A 19,036-nucleotide genomic window follows, 5' to 3' on the forward strand; every position below is an offset into this window, starting at 1 on the left:
AACGCTCTTTCAGCGTTACCTATAATGCTACCACCTCCCCCTCACTCCCCCTCTCTGTTGGGGTCCCTCAAGGCTCTGTCCTCGGGCCCCTTCTCTTCTCCATCTATACCTCCTCCCTTGGCCAACTCATACACTCTCACGGCTTCAACTACCACCTCTATGCCGACGACACACAAATCTATCTCTCAACCCCCCACCTCACCCCCTTGGTCTCAGCCCGAATCACACACCTACTGAGCGACATATCAGACTGGATGTCGCTCCACTTCCTTAAATTGAACCTCTCCAAAACCGAGTTTCTTGTCTTCCCCCCAGCCCGGACACCACCCCCCATTGATTTCTCCGTCACATCCAACAACGCTACCATCAAACCCGCCCTGCAGGCCAGAGTACTGGGTGTCATTCTGGACTCCAACCTATCCTTCCAGCCCCAAGTCCAATCTTTAACAAACTCGTGCAGACTCCACCTCCGCAACATCGCCAAAATCCGCACGTTCCTAACCCCAGAAACCACTAAACAGCTCATCCACTCCCTCATCATATCACGACTCAACTACTGCAACTCCCTCCTCACTGGCCTGCCTCGCCGCTGGCTATCCCCTCTTCAGTCCATCCTGAACACGGCTGCCAGACTCATTCACCTTTCCAACCGCTCTGTCTCCGCCACCCCCCTCTGCCAATCCCTCCACTGGCTTCCGATTGCGCAACGGATCAAATTCAAAATCCTAACGCTGACGTACAAAGCTGTCCACCATACTGCCCCGAACTACATCACTGACCTAATATCCAAGTACCGCCCAGCACGCACACTCCGCTCCTCACAAGACCTCCTTCTCTCTAGTTCCCTGGTCTCCTCCTCCCATGCCCGCCTCCAGGACTTCTCCAGGGTGTCACCCATCCTCTGGAACTCCCTGCCCCAACCCATCAGATTATCACCTACTCTCCTCTCCTTTAGGCGCACCCTGAAAACCCATCTCTTCAGGGAAGCCTACCCCACCCCCTGCTAACTTGCCTCCCTCCTCCACTCTTCCTACCACTCCATCCCCCACAGCTATCTCCTCCTGTGCCACCACCCCCTCCCTCCTAGATTGTAAGCTCGAAAGAGCAGGGCCCTCGATCCCCTCATGTTTTGCATTGTATTGGTATTGTTCTGTCACATGTTCTGTCTCCCTTTGTAATGTACAGCGCTGAGCGAACTATTGGCGCTTTATAAATACTGTATAATAATAATAATAATAATAATGATGCCTGTAGCTACTGTAGATCACATGATCAGGGCAGGCTGAAAATAGGTAAATATATACATCTTTTCTTCTTTTTTTTTTACACAGTGATGTTTGTTTATTTATGTTTTTAAAGGTTTTCTTCATGCAATCCTTTTTATGGGGGCCTTGCTAGTTAATTTCTTTAAAAGTAAAAAAGATCTTTTCCATGTTCAGGTAGATCTCCACCTCTCAAAGGTTGCCTACACGTGCAAAGTTTATAGAAATCTACTGTGTATGTGCGGTGCAACAAGGATATATACATTGTGGGATTCCTCAGCCATGGGATGCAGGTAGGGATGTATGATGGGAGGGGGGGATTTTAGGTCAGAGGGAGGGATGAAAAGGATAATTGAACTTTTTTTAAAGTGCACTTTGCTAGAAACGAATATCTGATAATATGAATCAAGATTCATCTCACGTTATCAAGAATTTTTTTTAGAGAATTCCACAAACATTCTGTTGTGCCATCAAGTGAAAGAAAATTAAGCATGGACATTAAAAATGTAAACCTGGATTCTGACCATTCCCTACTCTATCCAATAAAAAAATAAAAGTTTTAGGTTATAGATACATTCTAATTAGAGATGAGCGAAGTATTCAAAAATTCGATTCGGCTGATTCGGCGAATTCGAGGAATAAATTCGATTTGAGGCGAATATATTCGCTGCGAATTTAACTTATAAAAAGGGTGTTTCTAGGCTTCAGAGAGCCTTTATATTAGTGCAGAACACTGTACCTTTAATTTAAATGCCCTTGGAGTCTGCTGGGGAAGAGAAATAATACTGTCAGTCAGTATGACATGCAGATGAGTGCCGTCGATCTTAGAATCACCGCACACTTCACTCATTTGGGCAGTCACGGGGCCAAAACCAGAGTGTGGAGCCACAGTGTGGCGGTGGAGGCAGCAGCCATGGGAGGCCATACAGCACCCTATGACAAAATGGAACCCACCAGCAGTGTGAGGAGACCTGAAAGTGGCACATGGCAGAGTGTGGCGATGGAGACAGCAGCAATGGGAGGCCGTACAGGGACCCATGAGACACTCTGGACCTGGCAGCAGCATGAGGAGGCGGTACGGGGGCCCATGACAGATTACGGGCCTGGCAGCAGCATGAGGAGTCGGTACGGGGGCCCATGGCAGATTACGGGCCTGGCAGCAGCAATGGGAGGACCGTAATCTGCCAGCACCCTATGACAAAATGGAACCCACCAGCAGTGTGAGGAGACCTGAAAGTGGCACATGGCAGAGTGTGGCGATGGAGACAGCAGCAATGGGAGGCCGTACAGGGACCCATGAGACACTCTGGACCTGGCAGCAGCATGAGGAGGCGGTACGGGGGCCCATGGCAGATTACGGGCCTGGCAGCAGCAATGGGAGGCCCGTAATCTGCCAGCACCCTATGACAAAATGGAACCCACCAGCAGTGTGAGGAGACCTGAAAGTGGCACATGGCAGAGTGTGGCGATGGAGACAGCAGCAATTGGAGGCCGTACAGGGACCCATGAGACACTCTGGACCTGGCAGCAGCATGAGGAGTTGGTACGGGGGCCCATGGCAGATTACGGGCCTGGCAGCAGCAATGGGAGGCCCGTAATCTGCCAGCACCCTATGACAAAATGGAACCCACCAGCAGTGTGAGGAGACCTGAAAGTGGCACATGGCAGAGTGTGGCGATGGAGACAGCAACAATGGGAGGCCGTACAGGGACCCATGACACACTCTGGACCTGGCAGCAGCATGAGGAGTCGGTACGGGGGCCCATGGCAGATTACGGGCCTGGCAGCAGCAATGGGAGGCCCGTAATCTGCCAGCACCCTATGACAAAATGGAACCCACCAGCAGTGTGAGGAGACCTGAAAGTGGCACATGGCAGAGTGTGGCGATGGAGACAGCAGCAATGGGAGGCCGTACAGGGACCCATGAGACACTCTGGACCTGGCAGCAGCATGAGGAGGCAGTACGGGGGCCCATGGCAGATTACGGGCCTGGCAGCAGCAATGGGAGGCCCGTAATCTGCCAGCACCCTATGACAAAATGGAACCCACCAGCAGTGTGAGGAGACCTGAAAGTGGCACATGGCAGAGTGTGGCGATGGAGACAGCAGCAATGGGAGGCCGTACAGGGACCCATGAGACACTCTGGACCTGGCAGCAGCATGAGGAGGCGGTACGGGGGCCCATGGCAGATTACGGGCCTGGCAGCAGCAATGGGAGGCCCGTAATCTGCCAGCACCCTATGACAAAATGGAACCCACCAGCAGTGTGAGGAGACCTGAAAGTGGCACATGGTAGAGTGTGGCGATGGAGACAGCAGCAATGGGAGGCCGTACAGGGACCCATGAGACACTCTGGACCTGGCAGCAGCATGAGGAGTCGGTACGGGGCCCATGGCAGATTACGCGCCTGGCAGCAGCAATGGGAGGCCCGTAATCTGCCAGCACCCTATGACAAAATGGAACCCACCAGCAGTGTGAGGAAACCTGAAAGTGGCACATGGCAGAGTGTGGCGATGGAGACAGCAGCAATGGGAGGCCGTACAGGGACCCATGACACACTCTGGACCTGGCAGCAGCATGAGGAGGTGGTACAGGGGTCCATGACAGATTACGGGCCTGGCAGCAGCATGAGGAGTCGGTACGGGGGCCCATGGCAGATTACGGGCCTGGCAGCAGCAATGGGAGGCCCGTAATCTGCCAGCACCCTATGACAAAATGGAACCCACCAGCAGTGTGAGGAGACCTGAAAGTGGCACATGGCAGAGTGTGGCGATGGAGACAGCAGCAATGGGAGGCCGTACAGGGACCCATGAGACACTCTGGACCTGGCAGCAGCAAGAGGAGGCGGTACAGGGGCCCATGGCAGAGTGGCGAAGCGTAAGCAGCTTAAATTGAAGGCCATACAAAGGCCTATGTTAAAAATAATAACATGTTTGGGGCATGATTCATGGCGGAGTTAGTCAGTTGTGTCAGGAACTGGTGGTTTGAAATCCAGACTAATCCACGCCTGATTCATTTTCACAAACTTGAGTCTCTCCACACTTTGGGTGGACAGTCGTGTCCTCCGCGGAGTTACAATACCTCCTGCCGCACTAAACACGCGCTCCGATGCCAGGCTACTGGCCGGGCATGACAGCCTTTCAAGGGCAAATTCAGCTAGTTGGGGCCAAAGGTTAAGTTTCGTTGCCCAGTAGTCAAGGGGATTGTCTACCTCGGTTGGCAGGGTGCTGTCCAAGTAGGCCCAAGCCTGTTGTTTGAGGTCCTGCTCCAGGTCCACCTGATGCTGCTGCTGCAGCGGCTGGTTAGTAGTTTCCTCACTGCGCTGGTGAAGAAAGCTACTCATCATCGACTGCAGACTGAGGCAGCCGCTGCTGGTGGAGCTGCCACTGCTCCTACCACCCCACCCCTCCCCTGCTGCCATGGCAGCGGAACGCGAGCGCACAGGGCCCACGGTGTCTGAGGATGGACGTTGGCGCAGAAAGGCAGAGACCAACTGACTACATAGGTAGTTTTTATAGTACTTTATTTTGGCCTCCCTCTCAGCAGGTGTGAAAAAGGCCACCATTTTTGAACGGTAGCGAGGGTCCAACAAGGTGGACAGCCAAAAGTCATCCCTCTGTCTGATGGTTATTATTCGGCTGTCGCTACGCAAGCAACCGAGCATGCTATGGGCCATTTGTGCCAAGGAATGCGAGGGACTCCCTGCCTCCATCTCCACAGCATACTGCCACGGTGCGTCTGGGTCCTCTGTCTCCTCCTCCTCCTCTACCAGATGCTCCTGCTCCTCCACTCCTGTCCGCTGAGTGGAAAAACCACCCATTTCACTCAATAATTCCTGAGCACCAATGTCCTCCTCTACCTCCTCCTCTTCTTCCTGTCCTGCCCCCACAGGGGTCATGTGGCGTTGAGATGTGTGCGCCACGTCTACCGCACCCTGACCAGCCATTGTTAACAGCATTTGTTCCAGGACGTGCAACAGAGGAATGACGTCGTTCATCCCATAGTCCTGCCGACTCACGAATAGCGTGGCCTCCTCAAAGAGCCTGAGCAAGCGGCAGGTGTCACGCATGAGCTGCCAATGGCTGACATCTAAGTTACACAGGGGAGTACCTTTATCCGCTTGTAACATCAGGAAATCGGTGATGGCCTTTCGCTGTTCGTAAAGGCGGTCTAACATATGTAGGGTTGAATTCCACCTTGTTGCAACGTCACAGCATGAGGAGTCGGTACGGGGGCCCATGGCAGATTACGGGCCTGGCAGCAGCAATGGGAGGCCCGTAATCTGCCAGCACCCTATGACAAAATGGAACCCACCAGCAGTGTGAGGAGACCTGAAAGTGGCACATGGCAGAGTGTGGCGCTGGAGACAGCAGCAATGGGAGGCCGTACAGGGACCCATGACAGATTACGGGCCTGGCAGCAGCATGAGGAGGCGGTACAGGGGCCCATGACAGATTACGGGCCTGGCAGCAGCAATGGGAGGCCCGTAATCTGCCAGCACCCTATGACAAAATGGAACCCACCAGCAGTGTGAGGAGACCTGAAAGTGGCACATGGCAGAGTGTGGCGATGGAGACAGCAGCAATGGGAGGCCGTACAGGGACCCATGACACACTCTGGACCTGGCAGCAGCATGAGGAGGTGGTACAGGGGCCCATGGCAGATTACGGGCCTGGCAGCAGCAATGGGAGGCCCGTAATCTGCCAGCACCCTATGACAAAATGGAACCCACCAGCAGTGTGAGGAGACCTGAAAGTGGCACATGGCAGAGTGTGGTGATGGAGACAGCAGCAATGGGAGGCCGTACAGGGACCCATGACAGATTACGGGCCTGGCAGCAGCATGAGGAGGCGGTACAGGGGCCCATGACAGATTACGGGCCTGGAAGCAGCAATGGGAGGCCCGTAATCTGCCAGCACCCTATGACAAAATGGAACCCACCAGCAGTGTGAGGAGACCTGAAAGTGGCACATGGCAGAGTGTGGCGATGGAGACAGCAGCAATGGGAGGCCGTACAGGGACCCATGAGACACTCTGGACCTGGCAGCAGCATGAGGAGGCGGTACAGGGGCCCATGGCAGATTACGGGCCTGGCAGCAGCAATGGGAGGCCCGTAATCTGCCAGCACCCTAGGACAAAATGGAACCCACCAGCAGTGTGAGGAGACCTGAAAGTGGCACATGGCAGAGTGTGGCGATGGAGACAGCAGCAATGGGAGGCCGTACAGGGACCCATGACAGATTACGGGCCTGGCAGCAGCATGAGGAGGCGGTACAGGGGCCCATGACAGATTACAGGCCTGGCAGCAGCAATGGGAGGCCCGTAATCTGCCAGCACCCTATGACAAAATGGAACCCACCAGCAGTGTGAGGAGACCTGAAAGTGGCACATGGCAGAGTGTGGCGATGGAGACAGCAGCAATGGGAGGCCGTACAGGGACCCATGACAGATTACGGGCCTGGCAGCAGCATGAGGAGGCGGTACAGGGGCCCATGACAGATTACGGGCCTGGCAGCAGCAATGGGAGGCCCATAATCTGCCAGCACCCTATGACAAAATGGAACCCACCAGCAGTGTGAGGAGACCTGAAAGTGGCACATGGCAGAGTGTGGCGATGGAGACAGCAGCAATGGGAGGCCGTACAGGGACCCATGACAGATTACGGGCCTGGCAGCAGCATGAGGAGGCGGTACAGGGGCCCATGGCAGATTACGGGCCTGGCAGCAGCAATGGGAGGCCCGTAATCTGCCAGCACCCTATGACAAAATGGAACCCACCAGCAGTGTGAGGAGACCTGAAAGTGGCACATGGCAGAGTGTGGCGATGGAGACAGCAGCAATGGGAGGCCGTACAGGGACCCATGACAGATTACGGGCCTGGCAGCAGCATGAGGAGGCGGTACAGGGGCCCATGACAGATTACAGGCCTGGCAGCAGCAATGGGAAGCCCGTAATCTGCCAGCACCCTATGACAAAATGGAACCCACCAGCAGTGTGAGGAGACCTGAAAGTGGCACATGGCAGAGTGTGGCGATGGAGACAGCAGCAATGGGAGGCCGTACAGGGACCCATGACAGATTACGGGCCTGGCAGCAGCATGAGGAGGCGGTACAGGGGCCCATGACAGATTACGGGCCTGGCAGCAGCAATGGGAGGCCCATAATCTGCCAGCACCCTATGACAAAATGGAACCCACCAGCAGTGAGAGGAGACCTGAAAGTGGCACATGGCAGAGTGTGGCGATGGAGACAGCAGCAATGGGAGGCCGTACAGGGACCCATGACAGATTACGGGCCTGGCAGCAGCATGAGGAGGCGGTACAGGGGCCCATGACAGATTACGGGCCTGGCAGCAGCAATGGGAGGCCCGTAATCTGCCAGCACCCTATGACAAAATGGAACCCACCAGCAGTGTGAGGAGACCTGAAAGTGGTACATGGCAGAGTGTGGCGATGGAGACATGGGCCCCCTGGCCACGCTTGACTTTCTGGCCACACAGTCGACATACGGCTACGTTTACTTCCTCGGGCGGCTTGACGAAAAATTGCCACACCGCAGAGTAGGAAACTTTGCCCCCGCTACTCCTCACTGGCTGACTGCTACTTCCTCCGTGCACACCGGCACCACTACTGGCCGTGGTGGTAGGCTGCAGTGGAGCTGGTGCTCTACTCCGTGGCCGTTTGCCTCCACTGACACTGCTGCGACCCTGCTGCCTCCTGGGCAACCCACCGACTGTTTTGCTCGCTGCCAAGCTGGCACCCTCTTCTCCTGATGATGCGGAAGCAATAGCCTGATGACGACGAGGCTGCCAAGTGCGATCAGCCTCATCATCATCAATTAGGGTCTCCACCTCACTACTAGCCCCCTCGGCTGCGTGTGGGTCAGGAGACAGACCTGTCTCTAGACCGGCTACCGAGCCACTCTCCTCGCCAGTACTTCTTCGCCTAGCTGCTGAAGAGGCGGATGTCTCCCCCCGTTCCTGACCGCCCTCTGTTAGCTCTTCCTCACTGTACAGTGGGGCTGAGCCCACAGCATGCGATACTTCGCTTGGTGAGGGAACACCAAAGGACAAGGGCAGGTAGAGGACACGTGATTTCAGTGGGCTTGCTCCCGTGCCATGCCAACTAACGGTTGTGTCTGACGTACCCACCGACCGTTGGCTGTAGGTGTCAGAGGTGACCTGGGAAGAGGAAGACGACCGAGCCAACCAATCGATGACGGCAGGGTTGTCGGTGGAGACACGACCGCTGGATGACACCGGGAGCACTGGCCTCTGGCTGCGACTAGTGCTGCCTCGACCCCTTCCTCTGCTGCCACGTCTGCTCGCTCCTGAAACATTGCCTCCTCTGCCACTCCTCTGCGTGTTGTCTGACATACTCTTTAATTCAACGATTCTGTGTCCCTGAGTAACGATTCTGTGTCCCTGAGTAACAATTCTGTGTCTGTCCCTGAGTAACAATTCTGTGTCCCTCAGTAACAATTCTGTGTCCCTCAGTAACAATTCTGTGTCTGTCCCTGAGTAACAATTCTGTGTCCCTCAGTAACAATTCTGTGTCCCTCAGTAACAATTCTGTGTCCCTGAGTAACAGTTCTGTGTCCCTGAGTAACAGTTCTGTGTCCCTGAGTAACAATTCTGTGTCCCTGAGTAACAGTTCTGTGTCCCTGAGTAACAATTCTGTGTCCCTCAGTAACAATTCTGTGTCCCTCAGTAACAATTCTGTGTCCCTCAGTAACAATTCTGTGTCTTTCCCTGAGTAACAATTCTGTGTCCCTCAGTAACAATTCTGTGTCTGTCCCTGAGTAACAATTCTGTGTCCCTGAGTAACAGTTCTGTGTCCCTGAGTAACAGTTCTGTGTCCCTGAGTAACAATTCTGTGTCCCTCAGTAACAATTCTGTGTCCCTCAGTAACAATTCTGTGTCTGTCCCTGAGTAACAGTTCTGTGTCCCTGAGTAACAATTCTGTGTCCCTGAGTAACAGTTCTGTGTCCCTGAGTAACAATTCTGTGTCCCTCAGTAACAATTCTGTGTCCCTCAGTAACAATTCTGTGTCCCTCAGTAACAATTCTGTGTCTTTCCCTGAGTAACAATTCTGTGTCCCTCAGTAACAATTCTGTGTCTGTCCCTGAGTAACAATTCTGTGTCCCTGAGTAACAGTTCTGTGTCCCTGAGTAACAGTTCTGTGTCCCTGAGTAACAATTCTGTGTCCCTCAGTAACAATTCTGTGTCCCTGAGTAACAGTTCTGTGTCCCTGAGTAACAATTCTGTGTCCCTGAGTAACAATTCTGTGCCTGTCCCTGAGTAACAATTCTGTGTCCCTCAGTAACAATTCTGTGTCCCTCAGTAACAATTCTGTGTCTGTCCCTGAGTAACAATTCTGTGTCCCTGAGTAACAGTTCTGTGTCCCTGAGTAACAATTCTGTGTCCCTGAGTAACAGTTCTGTGTCCCTGAGTAACAATTCTGTGTCCCTGAGTAACAATTCTGTGTCCCTCAGTAACAATTCTGTGTCTGTCCCTGAGTAACAATTCTGTGTCCCTCAGTAACTATTCTGTGTCTGTCCCTGAGTAACAATTCTGTGTCCCTCAGTAACAATTCTGTGTCCCTCAGTAACAATTCTGTGTCCCTCAGTAACAATTCTGTGTCTGTCCCTGAGTAACAATTCTGTGTCCCTGAGTAACAGTTCTGTGTCCCTGAGTAACAATTCTGTGTCCCTGAGTAACAGTTCTGTGTCCTTGAGTAACAATTCTGTGTCCCTGAGTAACAATTCTGTGTCCCTCAGTAACAATTCTGTGTCCCTCAGTAACAATTCTGTGTCCCTCAGTAACAATTCTGTGTCTGTCCCTGAGTAACAATTCTGTGTCCCTCAGTAACAATTCTGTGTCCCTCAGTAACAATTCTGTGTCTGTCCCTGAGTAACAATTATGTGTCCCTGAGTAACAGTTCTGTGTCCCTGAGTAACAATTCTGTGTCCCTGAGTAACAGTTCTGTGTCCCTGAGTAACAATTCTGTGTCCCTGAGTAACAATTCTGTGTCCCTAACAATTCTGTGTCCCTCAGTAACAATTCTGTGTCCCTCAGTAACAATTCTGTGTCCCTCAGTAACAATTCTGTGTCTGTCCCTGAGTAACAATTCTGTGTCCCTGAGTAACAATTCTGTGTCCCTAAGTAACGATTCTGTGGCCCTAAAGTCTCTTTGGCCCTAACTCTGTCCCTAATACAGAGAGGTCTGTCTCTCTTGAATGACCGGAGGCTAATGGAGAATTCTAAGATGGCCGCAATTTATAGCTCGACCATTACACAGTGCTGGCTGGCTGGCTGCTGATTGGCTAATGCGATCACATGTCATGAATGAATGCATTATGGGTCTGCGCGCCTTCCCAGAGATCCCCGCTCCGTCACCACACATGTCGCCGCCATTTTTGGAAAATTTCGATTCGCGCATCCGAAGTCTGCTAATTTTCGGATTTTTCCTAATCTTCGAAACGAATTCCACTTCGCCAAGTTCGATTCTCTCATCTCTAATTCTAATGCTTTTAAGTATTCAAAAAAAGAAAGACATGGCAATTAGTGGTGAGCGAACTGGGCAAAACTGGTTTGCTGAACTTTTGCCAAACATAAAAAAAATTCACAAACTTGATCATAATAACCAAACCTCACAAAAATCTATGGGAACCAAATTTTGTAATTTTTTTTTAAGTTAATTTTATGTTTTCGTTAAAAAAGGGCATAGGTAACTCGGCACTACCTTGGGAAACATGAAAATGCAAAAATTGGGGGGAAAAAAATTTCAACAGGGAGTGTATCTTTTATTGCGATCTAAAGGACAAACATTCCTTTCAAAAATAATGTGCTTATATGGTCAATGATGTAAGCCAACATTTCCAGCCTGTTTGTTGACATTCAGCAGACGGCCAAGGAGCTGACATTTGTGAAGGGAACGTGACATGAGAAGATCATCAAGGCACAGATTGTCCTGGAAGTGGGTCAATCATAATGTTGGATATACAGTTGCAAGAAAAAGTATGTGAACCCCCTGGGATTATGTGAAGTTTTGCATGAATTGGGCATAAAATGTGCTCTGAACGTCATCTAAGTCACAACAATAGAAGAACACAGTCTGCTGAACATAATACTACACAAACATTAGATGTTGCCATGGTTTAATTGCACATAACATGTAAACATTCACAGTGCAGGGAGGAAAAAGTATGTGAACCTTTGGACTTAATAACTGGTTGACCCTCCTTTGGCAGCAATAACCTCAACCAAACGTTTCCTGTAGTTGCAGATCAGACCTGCACAACGATCTGGAGTAATTTTGGACCACTCCTCTTCACAAAACTATTTCAGTGTAGCAATATTCTTGGGATGTCTGGTGTGAATCGCTCTCTTGGTCATGACACAGCATTTCAATTGGGTTGAGGTCAGGACTCTGACTGGGCCACTCCAGAAGGCGTACTCTGTGCTGTTGCAGCCATTGTTTTGTTGAATTACTTGTATGCTTTGGGTCATTGTCCTGTTGCATCACCCATCATCTGCGGTGCTTCAGTTGGCGGACAGACGATCGTATGTTTTCCTGCAAAATGTCTTGATAAACTCTGGAATTCATTTTCCCATCAATGACAACAATCCGTCCAGACCCTGAGGCAGCAAAGCAGCCCCAAACCATGATGCTCCCTCCGCCATGTTTTACAGTGGGGATGAGGTTTTGATGTTGGTATGCTGTGCCTTTTTTTCTCCACACATAGTGTTGTGTGTTCTTCCCAAACAACTCAATCTTGGTTTCATCTGTCCACAGTATATTTTGCCAGTAGTGCTGTGGAACATCCAGGTGCTCTTTTGCAAACTTCAAACGTGCTGCAATATTCTTTTTGGACAGCAATGGCTTCCTCCATGGTGTCCTCCCATGTACTCCATTCTTGTTTAATGTTTTCTTTATTGTAGATGTGTCAACAAAAATGTTAGCATGTGCCAGAGATTTCTGTAGGTCTTTAGCTGACACTCTGGGATTCTTCTTTACCTCATGCAGCATTCAGCGCTGTGCTCTTGCAGTCATTTTTACAGGACGACCACGCCTAGGGAGAGTAGCAACAGTGCTAAACTTTCTCCATTTGTAGACAGTCTGTCTTACCGTGGACACATGAACATCAAGGCTTTTGAAGATACTTTTGTAACCCTTTCCAGCTTCATGCAAGTCAACAATTCTTGATCGTAGGTCTTCTCAGAGCTCTTTTCTGCGAGGCATGGTTCACATCAGACAGTGCTTCTTAAAACCAGTAAACCCAAAACAGGTGTATGTTTTTTAAGGGCAGGGCAGCTGTCAGCAACACATCCAATATCATCATACTGATTGGAGTCAAGGTTGACTCACTCCTGGCTCCAATTAGCTCTGGGAGAAGTAATTAAGCTAGGGCCTCACATACTTTTTCCTCCCTGCACTGTGAATGTTTACATGTTATGTGCAATTAAACCATGGCAACATCTAATGTTTGTGTAGTATTATGTTCAGCAGACTGTGTTCTATTGCTGTGACTTAGATGACGTTCAGAGCACATTTTATGCCCAATTCATGCAAAACTCCACGTAATCCCAAGGGGTTCACATACTTTTTCTTGCAACTGTACACTATTGGATGACATGATTGATGTTGGATTTACATCAAGGGACTTTTTTTCAAATAAAGGACTTACTACAGTGCAGGAGTGGTAATATGTACCCTGTATTCATTCACATGGGGGAGAAAGGATATCTGGGGGCCTCCTAAATTTACGTGGGGCATCCTGATTCTGAGAAATCCCCACCTCAACAGACCCCACATCCACTGAGATGGGGATCTGACCATATGTAATCAATTACATTCTCAGGATCCCCGCCAATCAGGGCTGGTGCAAGGGATTTTGTCTACACAAGAAAAAATGCAATTTGCTGCCCCCCCCTGCTTGACATCATGACATCATCCTCCTACCATCCCCTCTCCTCCACCACATCCCCTCACTACCTACTTCACGTTGCACCCATAATGTGATGGGACACAGCAAGAAGGACGTCACACACCATTGAAAATTGAGCTGTGCTGAGCAACTGGCATGTGAGGCAAACTAAAACTTCCAATAGCTGGGTTCCTCCCATAAACAAACTCTCAGAGCACACACCCCCAGATAACCCCCCACCCTGATCACACCTCCCAGATACCCCCCACCCTGATCACACCCCCAGACACCCCCCACCCTGATTACACCCCCAGACACCCTTATGACTCTCCCCACCCAGATACCTCCCAACATAATCACACCCCCAGAGAGCCCCACCCTGATCACACTCCCAGACAGCCTTATGACACCCCCCACCCAGATATCTCCCAACATAATCAAACACCCAGACACCCCCCACCCTGATCACAAACCCAGACACCTCCCCACCCTGATCATACCTCCAGTTACTCCGCACCCAGATACCCCCCACCCCAATGACACCCCCAGACACCCCCCATCCTGATAACACCCCAGATACTCCCACCCTGATTACTCCCTCAGACACCACCCCACTCTAATCACACCCAGAGTCAGATCACACCCCCACATACCTTTCCCCTAACACACCACTCAGATACCCTCTCCCCAATCACACAAACTTTAGGTTTACTAATACCTCAGATCTCACCAGTCCTGCAGCTCATCCCAGTCCTGTGGCTCCTCCTTAAGATGATGTCAGTGGAGGAATGTGTGCCACACACAGGCCAAGAGGGTTAGCTGTCACTGGGGCAGGCATGAGAAGATATCCACCCATATCTCTGGTGGAGGCAGCATCTGCAGCAAAGAGCTGGTCACCATCACACATGGGGATTCACCCACTGCTCCACCCTCCTCTGCCTCATTGGATCTGCTCTGACAGCAGTACACACTCATCCTTCCCCTGCCTACTGCTCTCTCCAGCTATCTCACTCTGACAGCAGCCTACTAAACAGTAGACAAAGTAAAACTTCCATGCTGCACCCTCTCTCCTACTGGGAGTTTTAGTTTTCTTGCTGGCGGGGCAGGTATTTTAAAAATTTGAATCCCCAGTGAGTGGCTGGGGATCCTGATTTTACCCATGCTGGCACCCTAAGGCACTTGCCTAAGCTGCCCTATGCTGTTGCCAGCCCTGCCGCCAATGTGAAACAAGCCAGCCAGCTGGAAGTTTTCTTTTAGGTAACGGTAAAGCTGTCTTTTAGGTAATGGTACCACCACTAAATTAATGACTTCTGGCAGCAGCAACTGGAGGTTTCAGGCTTGCTGTTGAACTAGCCATATCTGGCCATTTAGTTCACCCATTCCGTGAACAGCGTTGGTTTGGGTAGAACTCAAGATTGATTCAGACCCAAAGTTTCTCCCTAATGGCAATAAAATTTTTGCCCTCAATATGTTTTTTTGTGTTATTGAGTCTATACTGCAAAATGAAGACTGACAGTTTAAGATTTTCTCATACCTGAACAATGGTGAAGAGAGCCTGTATGACAGGTTGCATCATTTTCGTGGGTGTTACACAGGCCTTGTATTTAGCTGTGTATGCAATCTTAAAAGAGATCATAATAAGAGCACCGATGCCAAAGAGAATAATCCCCACTGCAAAGACAATAAATAATGAGTGATAGTTAACAAATAAGTGTCAAGGTACATGGGAAGTATTACATAGTTACATAGTTAGTTTGGCTGAACAAAGACCAAAGTCCATCCAGTTCAACGATTAATTACAAAAATTACATTTTACAAAATGTTACAAAATTAAATTTTATCAGATACTATAAATATAATTAGTGCACATTTCTTTCTATAGCAGAAATCTCCAACAGCCAATATATTTTGTAAAATAAGATAACAGATCTATTTTACTTTACTGTCGCGTTGTTCATAGAAGACATTGTTGGTATTTTGCTCGTCGGATAAACAATATCACTGATGCATGACTGAACAAATGCTCATAATTCAGCTGGCCTTTCCTGTAGAGTCTTGTTAGAAAATAGTTGTTTGCAGAAAGTTCACTCGATTAACTAAGAATTAAAGGGGACAATTCAACAATTGGTTTCCCTCAGAATGTGAAAAAAATAATTGAAGGACAAGAATGGATATTTTTTTTAATCTAATGGGAACTAATAAATATCTAACTGTTCAGCTTGTTCCTAGCTCTCGAATGAGGGACACTTTGGGTGTAAAACCTTCTGTAGGAAGCAGGTTTTTGTCCTGCGAAACGCATAGGAGAGAGAATCTTAAAACATTACATACAAGTTGTTTATTCACCCATTGTACTGTTTATGCGAATTACTTGGAACATTCTGTATATCAAGCCTGACGACTTGCTAGAGTCGTAATATGTAATGGCTACATGTTTTTCTATGCAAGGCTGAATGTTATTGTTATCATTTCTCCCCATTATTGAAGTTTTTTATGGTTTTACACTATAGGATGCTTGCTTTTGTTTCTCTTTACATGCTGAAACTTGGTTTACTGCCTAGGAGGAGAGGAGCAAGTTTAAAAAGGCTCTTTTGAAACTACGCTGTCATTTATATCCACGCTGGTCATCATCCTATTGGTTACTATCAGCCAGATCGCATGATTCGCAGGAATGAATATTGGTGCCATTCTTACCATGACGCATTGGGCTAGTCCCAAACAATGCACTAAAACCAACCTAGAGCTAGGTGGTCCACGGCTAACGGTGAGTGCCCACCCATGGGGCACCAATTGAGCAGAGGAGCACCTGTCATTTTTTTGTACGAAGTTCACCAATTAGTATTCAGGACCTGGGTACTTTATTTTTCCATACTGGGACTGAATGTTACAATTATTCACTTTGTATATGTGAAGCAATATTACTCATGTATTGTCAAATTTAATGCACTTAATTTATGCGCGGTCCACATGGTATTTTGTTTTTGTGTTATTGGTTCACAAATTAGGACTGCAGCATATACTTATCAAAGTTGCATGAATATCTATTCCTAAGAGCAACAGCACTATATTTTATTAATTGATTTTTTAGGTTTGAATGTTTTTGGAGCTTCGAGCTTCAAGCTACAAAACACACCGGTGTGAATGCAGCCTAAGACTTCTGAGAAATATGATTTTAATATTTTAATATCCCAGGAATCTGTGGGCACAGATTAGGTGAGTACAGGAGTGACAGCAACAACATAGGCATTTAACAAAAAGATTTAAGAAAAAAGTTAATTCTGAGAATAAATAACATTCGGAAATTTGCAAAATAAGGGTTAAAGTCTGCAATAAGATTCTGAGAAAACGAAAGGTCTGTTTTCTCCACATCAGTCACAAACTCTGGAGGTCTTCTCCATGTGTGAGAAGCTACAGTGTATGAACAGTCCCCAACCATTCCAGCCAGTGCCTCATAGAATGTAGCATTGAGAGGAAATAGGGTTGAGTTTGAGGGAGCTACTGAACAGGGATAGTAAAAGTGTAGGGAGGAATATCTTGTAATAGAGATAGGAGAGGCTGTCTGAGCCTGGAGCTTTGTTGTTTGGTAATGATTTTATCACTTTGACTACTGAGATGAAGAGATTGCTAAGAAAGGTGATGTCAGTAGAAGAGAGTTCTAGCATAAGGCCTGTAACTTATGCGCAGCATTAGTGAAAGGCCTGCCTGACTGGGTTTGCTGATGCAGGGCTGTGGGAGAGAAAGGGTTAAGTGGGGTCTTGTTTAAATATTGACAGCCTTACCTTATTGGAGAATCATGGGGTGTGGTGGGGAGGGGTCAAACCAGGCTGGAGAGGGGTTTTGTGGGAGGTGGTCTTTCTTGTATCACCATTCCCAGCATAAAAAACCGTTGGAGGAGCTTCTCCCACCCACCCTCCCCTTTTTTCTGGTTTTCATTGGGCAGTTACTGCTGCTCTGGTTTTTTTTGGGTTGCGTTGGTTTTGGGGTAGCGTTGGGTGGCAGTTCAGGATGCTGAGATTGGTGCATTCCTTTGGGGTTTTTTTTGGGTATTGTCATAGCAGGGGGCAGAGGAATCAAGGTTTTTGAAGGGGGGATGGTAAACAGTTTAAAATGAATAGGGTTGGGCCCGTCTTAGGTATGGGTGTACCTTCCCTACTAAGCGCAGCAGGAATGGGTTCTTGGATTGGTGGGGCTGTATCGGATGGTTATTTAGTAAGGAGTTGTCCCCGAGTCAGTGTATGTGCGTCTGGGGGCCTTAATTTGTAAGATGGTGTCAGATACAGCCGGGTGTTAGTTTTCAGTGCCTTCAAAAACCTATCATTTGTGGTAATGTTTGCTATGGTTTTACATACGATAAAAATGTATGTATGTATTTGGTATTGATGTTATTTAAATAAACTGGCTGTTATGGCCATTTAAATTCCAAAATTAAGTGTTTTGTGTTTTATTATTATGTTAACGGTAGGTGTGGGAGGTGGTTTTTAGAAGTGGTGGTTCATGTCGTAGCAGCTGAGCTATAGGCAATACCCCAGTCAAGGAACGGTATGCCATTATTCAGTCAGGGAGAATGCTCAGATCCTGGGCCTGGACATCATACTCCATAGAGAAGGTGAAATAGTCTATGAAAATGTCTGCATTGTTTAGCAGATTATACAGATTATAGGGATCTATTTATGTTATGTATGGCATACTGTGCGTGCTATATAGATGATAACGTCTCAGTTGACCTCAACTTTCCCCAAAGCCAAACATTTAATTTGGTGTCATATAATAACCATTTTCCATAAAATTTGAACCAAGGGTGATGATGCAAATTTAGATACAAGTTTTCTAAGGTTAGACTGTCTTAGGAGATGGCTGTCCTTTAAAAGCTGAAGAAATATAGTGTCCTCATATGACCGCTTTATGAGCATCCGAGAGGGTGCGTATCCAGTTTACAGAACCTGTATTGTCAGTGAAATAGTTTTGTAAGTGTAAATTGAGGGTGAAATTAGTGGATTCCTGTTTAAGTCGTCAGCCATTAAACTGCCAATGACAGTGTTTACGGTGTGTAGGAGATTTGAATAGTTGAAGTGTCATTAAATCTAAAACATTACTTCATAATTTCAAGCTTTGCAAGCTAACGTTTGGTGATTTGAAATAAAAAACAGCATCAGGGACAGAACGTACTATAAATAAACAGTGTACTGTTGGCTAGTGGCTGTTGTGGTACGTTAAAATCTGAAGTCCTCTGTCCCCAGATACCCCCACAGCTGTGATCTTCCATTGCTGCAGGGTTCATATCAGTAAACCCAAATATTCCTGCGCTTGGGGATGGACTCAACATAGGTTATAACCACATCACATATGTCCTGGGATGTGCACTCCTTGCTGCCCTCAAAGGGCCGGGGAAGTCCAAATGTACTGGGATATAAAGAAAACAAGCAAAGGGCACACCGGCCTAGTGCATTACTTTAAAAAACATTTATTAAAACAATAAAAATAGATATTGTACTCACAAATGACAACAATGTCAAAGGCACATCATGAAAGAACAGCACTGTCCAATCCACCCTACGTGACTGTCCACAATGGGAACCCTGGACTAACAACAGGTTTAGATATTTCAAGGACTTGCTTCTTCCTCAGAGGTAACCTTGGCTCTGAGGAAGAGGCAAGTCCTTGAAACATGTTAACCTGTTGTGTTGGAAGACCAGGGTTCCCATTGCGGACAGTCACGTAGGGTGGATTGGACAGTGCTGTTCTTTCATGATGTGCCTTTGACATTGTTGTCATTTGTGACTACAATACCTATTTTTATTGTTTTAATACATTTTTTTTAAGGTAATGCACTAGGCCGGTGCACCCTCTGAGGG

The 19,036-nt window shown here is 48.4% G+C and overlaps 1 protein-coding gene across 1 annotated transcript in view; it reads right to left on the reverse strand.

Annotated features, from left to right (window-relative positions):
• Nucleotides 1-19,036, reverse strand: part of LOC149444131 (proton channel OTOP2-like) — a 103,754-nt gene that overhangs the window by 55,559 nt on the left and 29,159 nt on the right. The window contains exon 2 of the mRNA XM_089654887.1: nucleotides 14,722-14,858. Within this exon, the coding sequence (XP_089511013.1) occupies nucleotides 14,722-14,858 (137 nt within the window). The remainder of the gene's footprint in view (nucleotides 1-14,721; nucleotides 14,859-19,036) is intronic.

The sequence above is a fragment of the Staurois parvus genome, unplaced genomic scaffold (assembly GCF_062004578.1).
Source record: "Staurois parvus isolate SC_StPar_1 unplaced genomic scaffold, SC_StPar_1.0 ptg000813l, whole genome shotgun sequence".
Classification (NCBI taxonomy): domain Eukaryota; kingdom Metazoa; phylum Chordata; class Amphibia; order Anura; family Ranidae; genus Staurois; species Staurois parvus.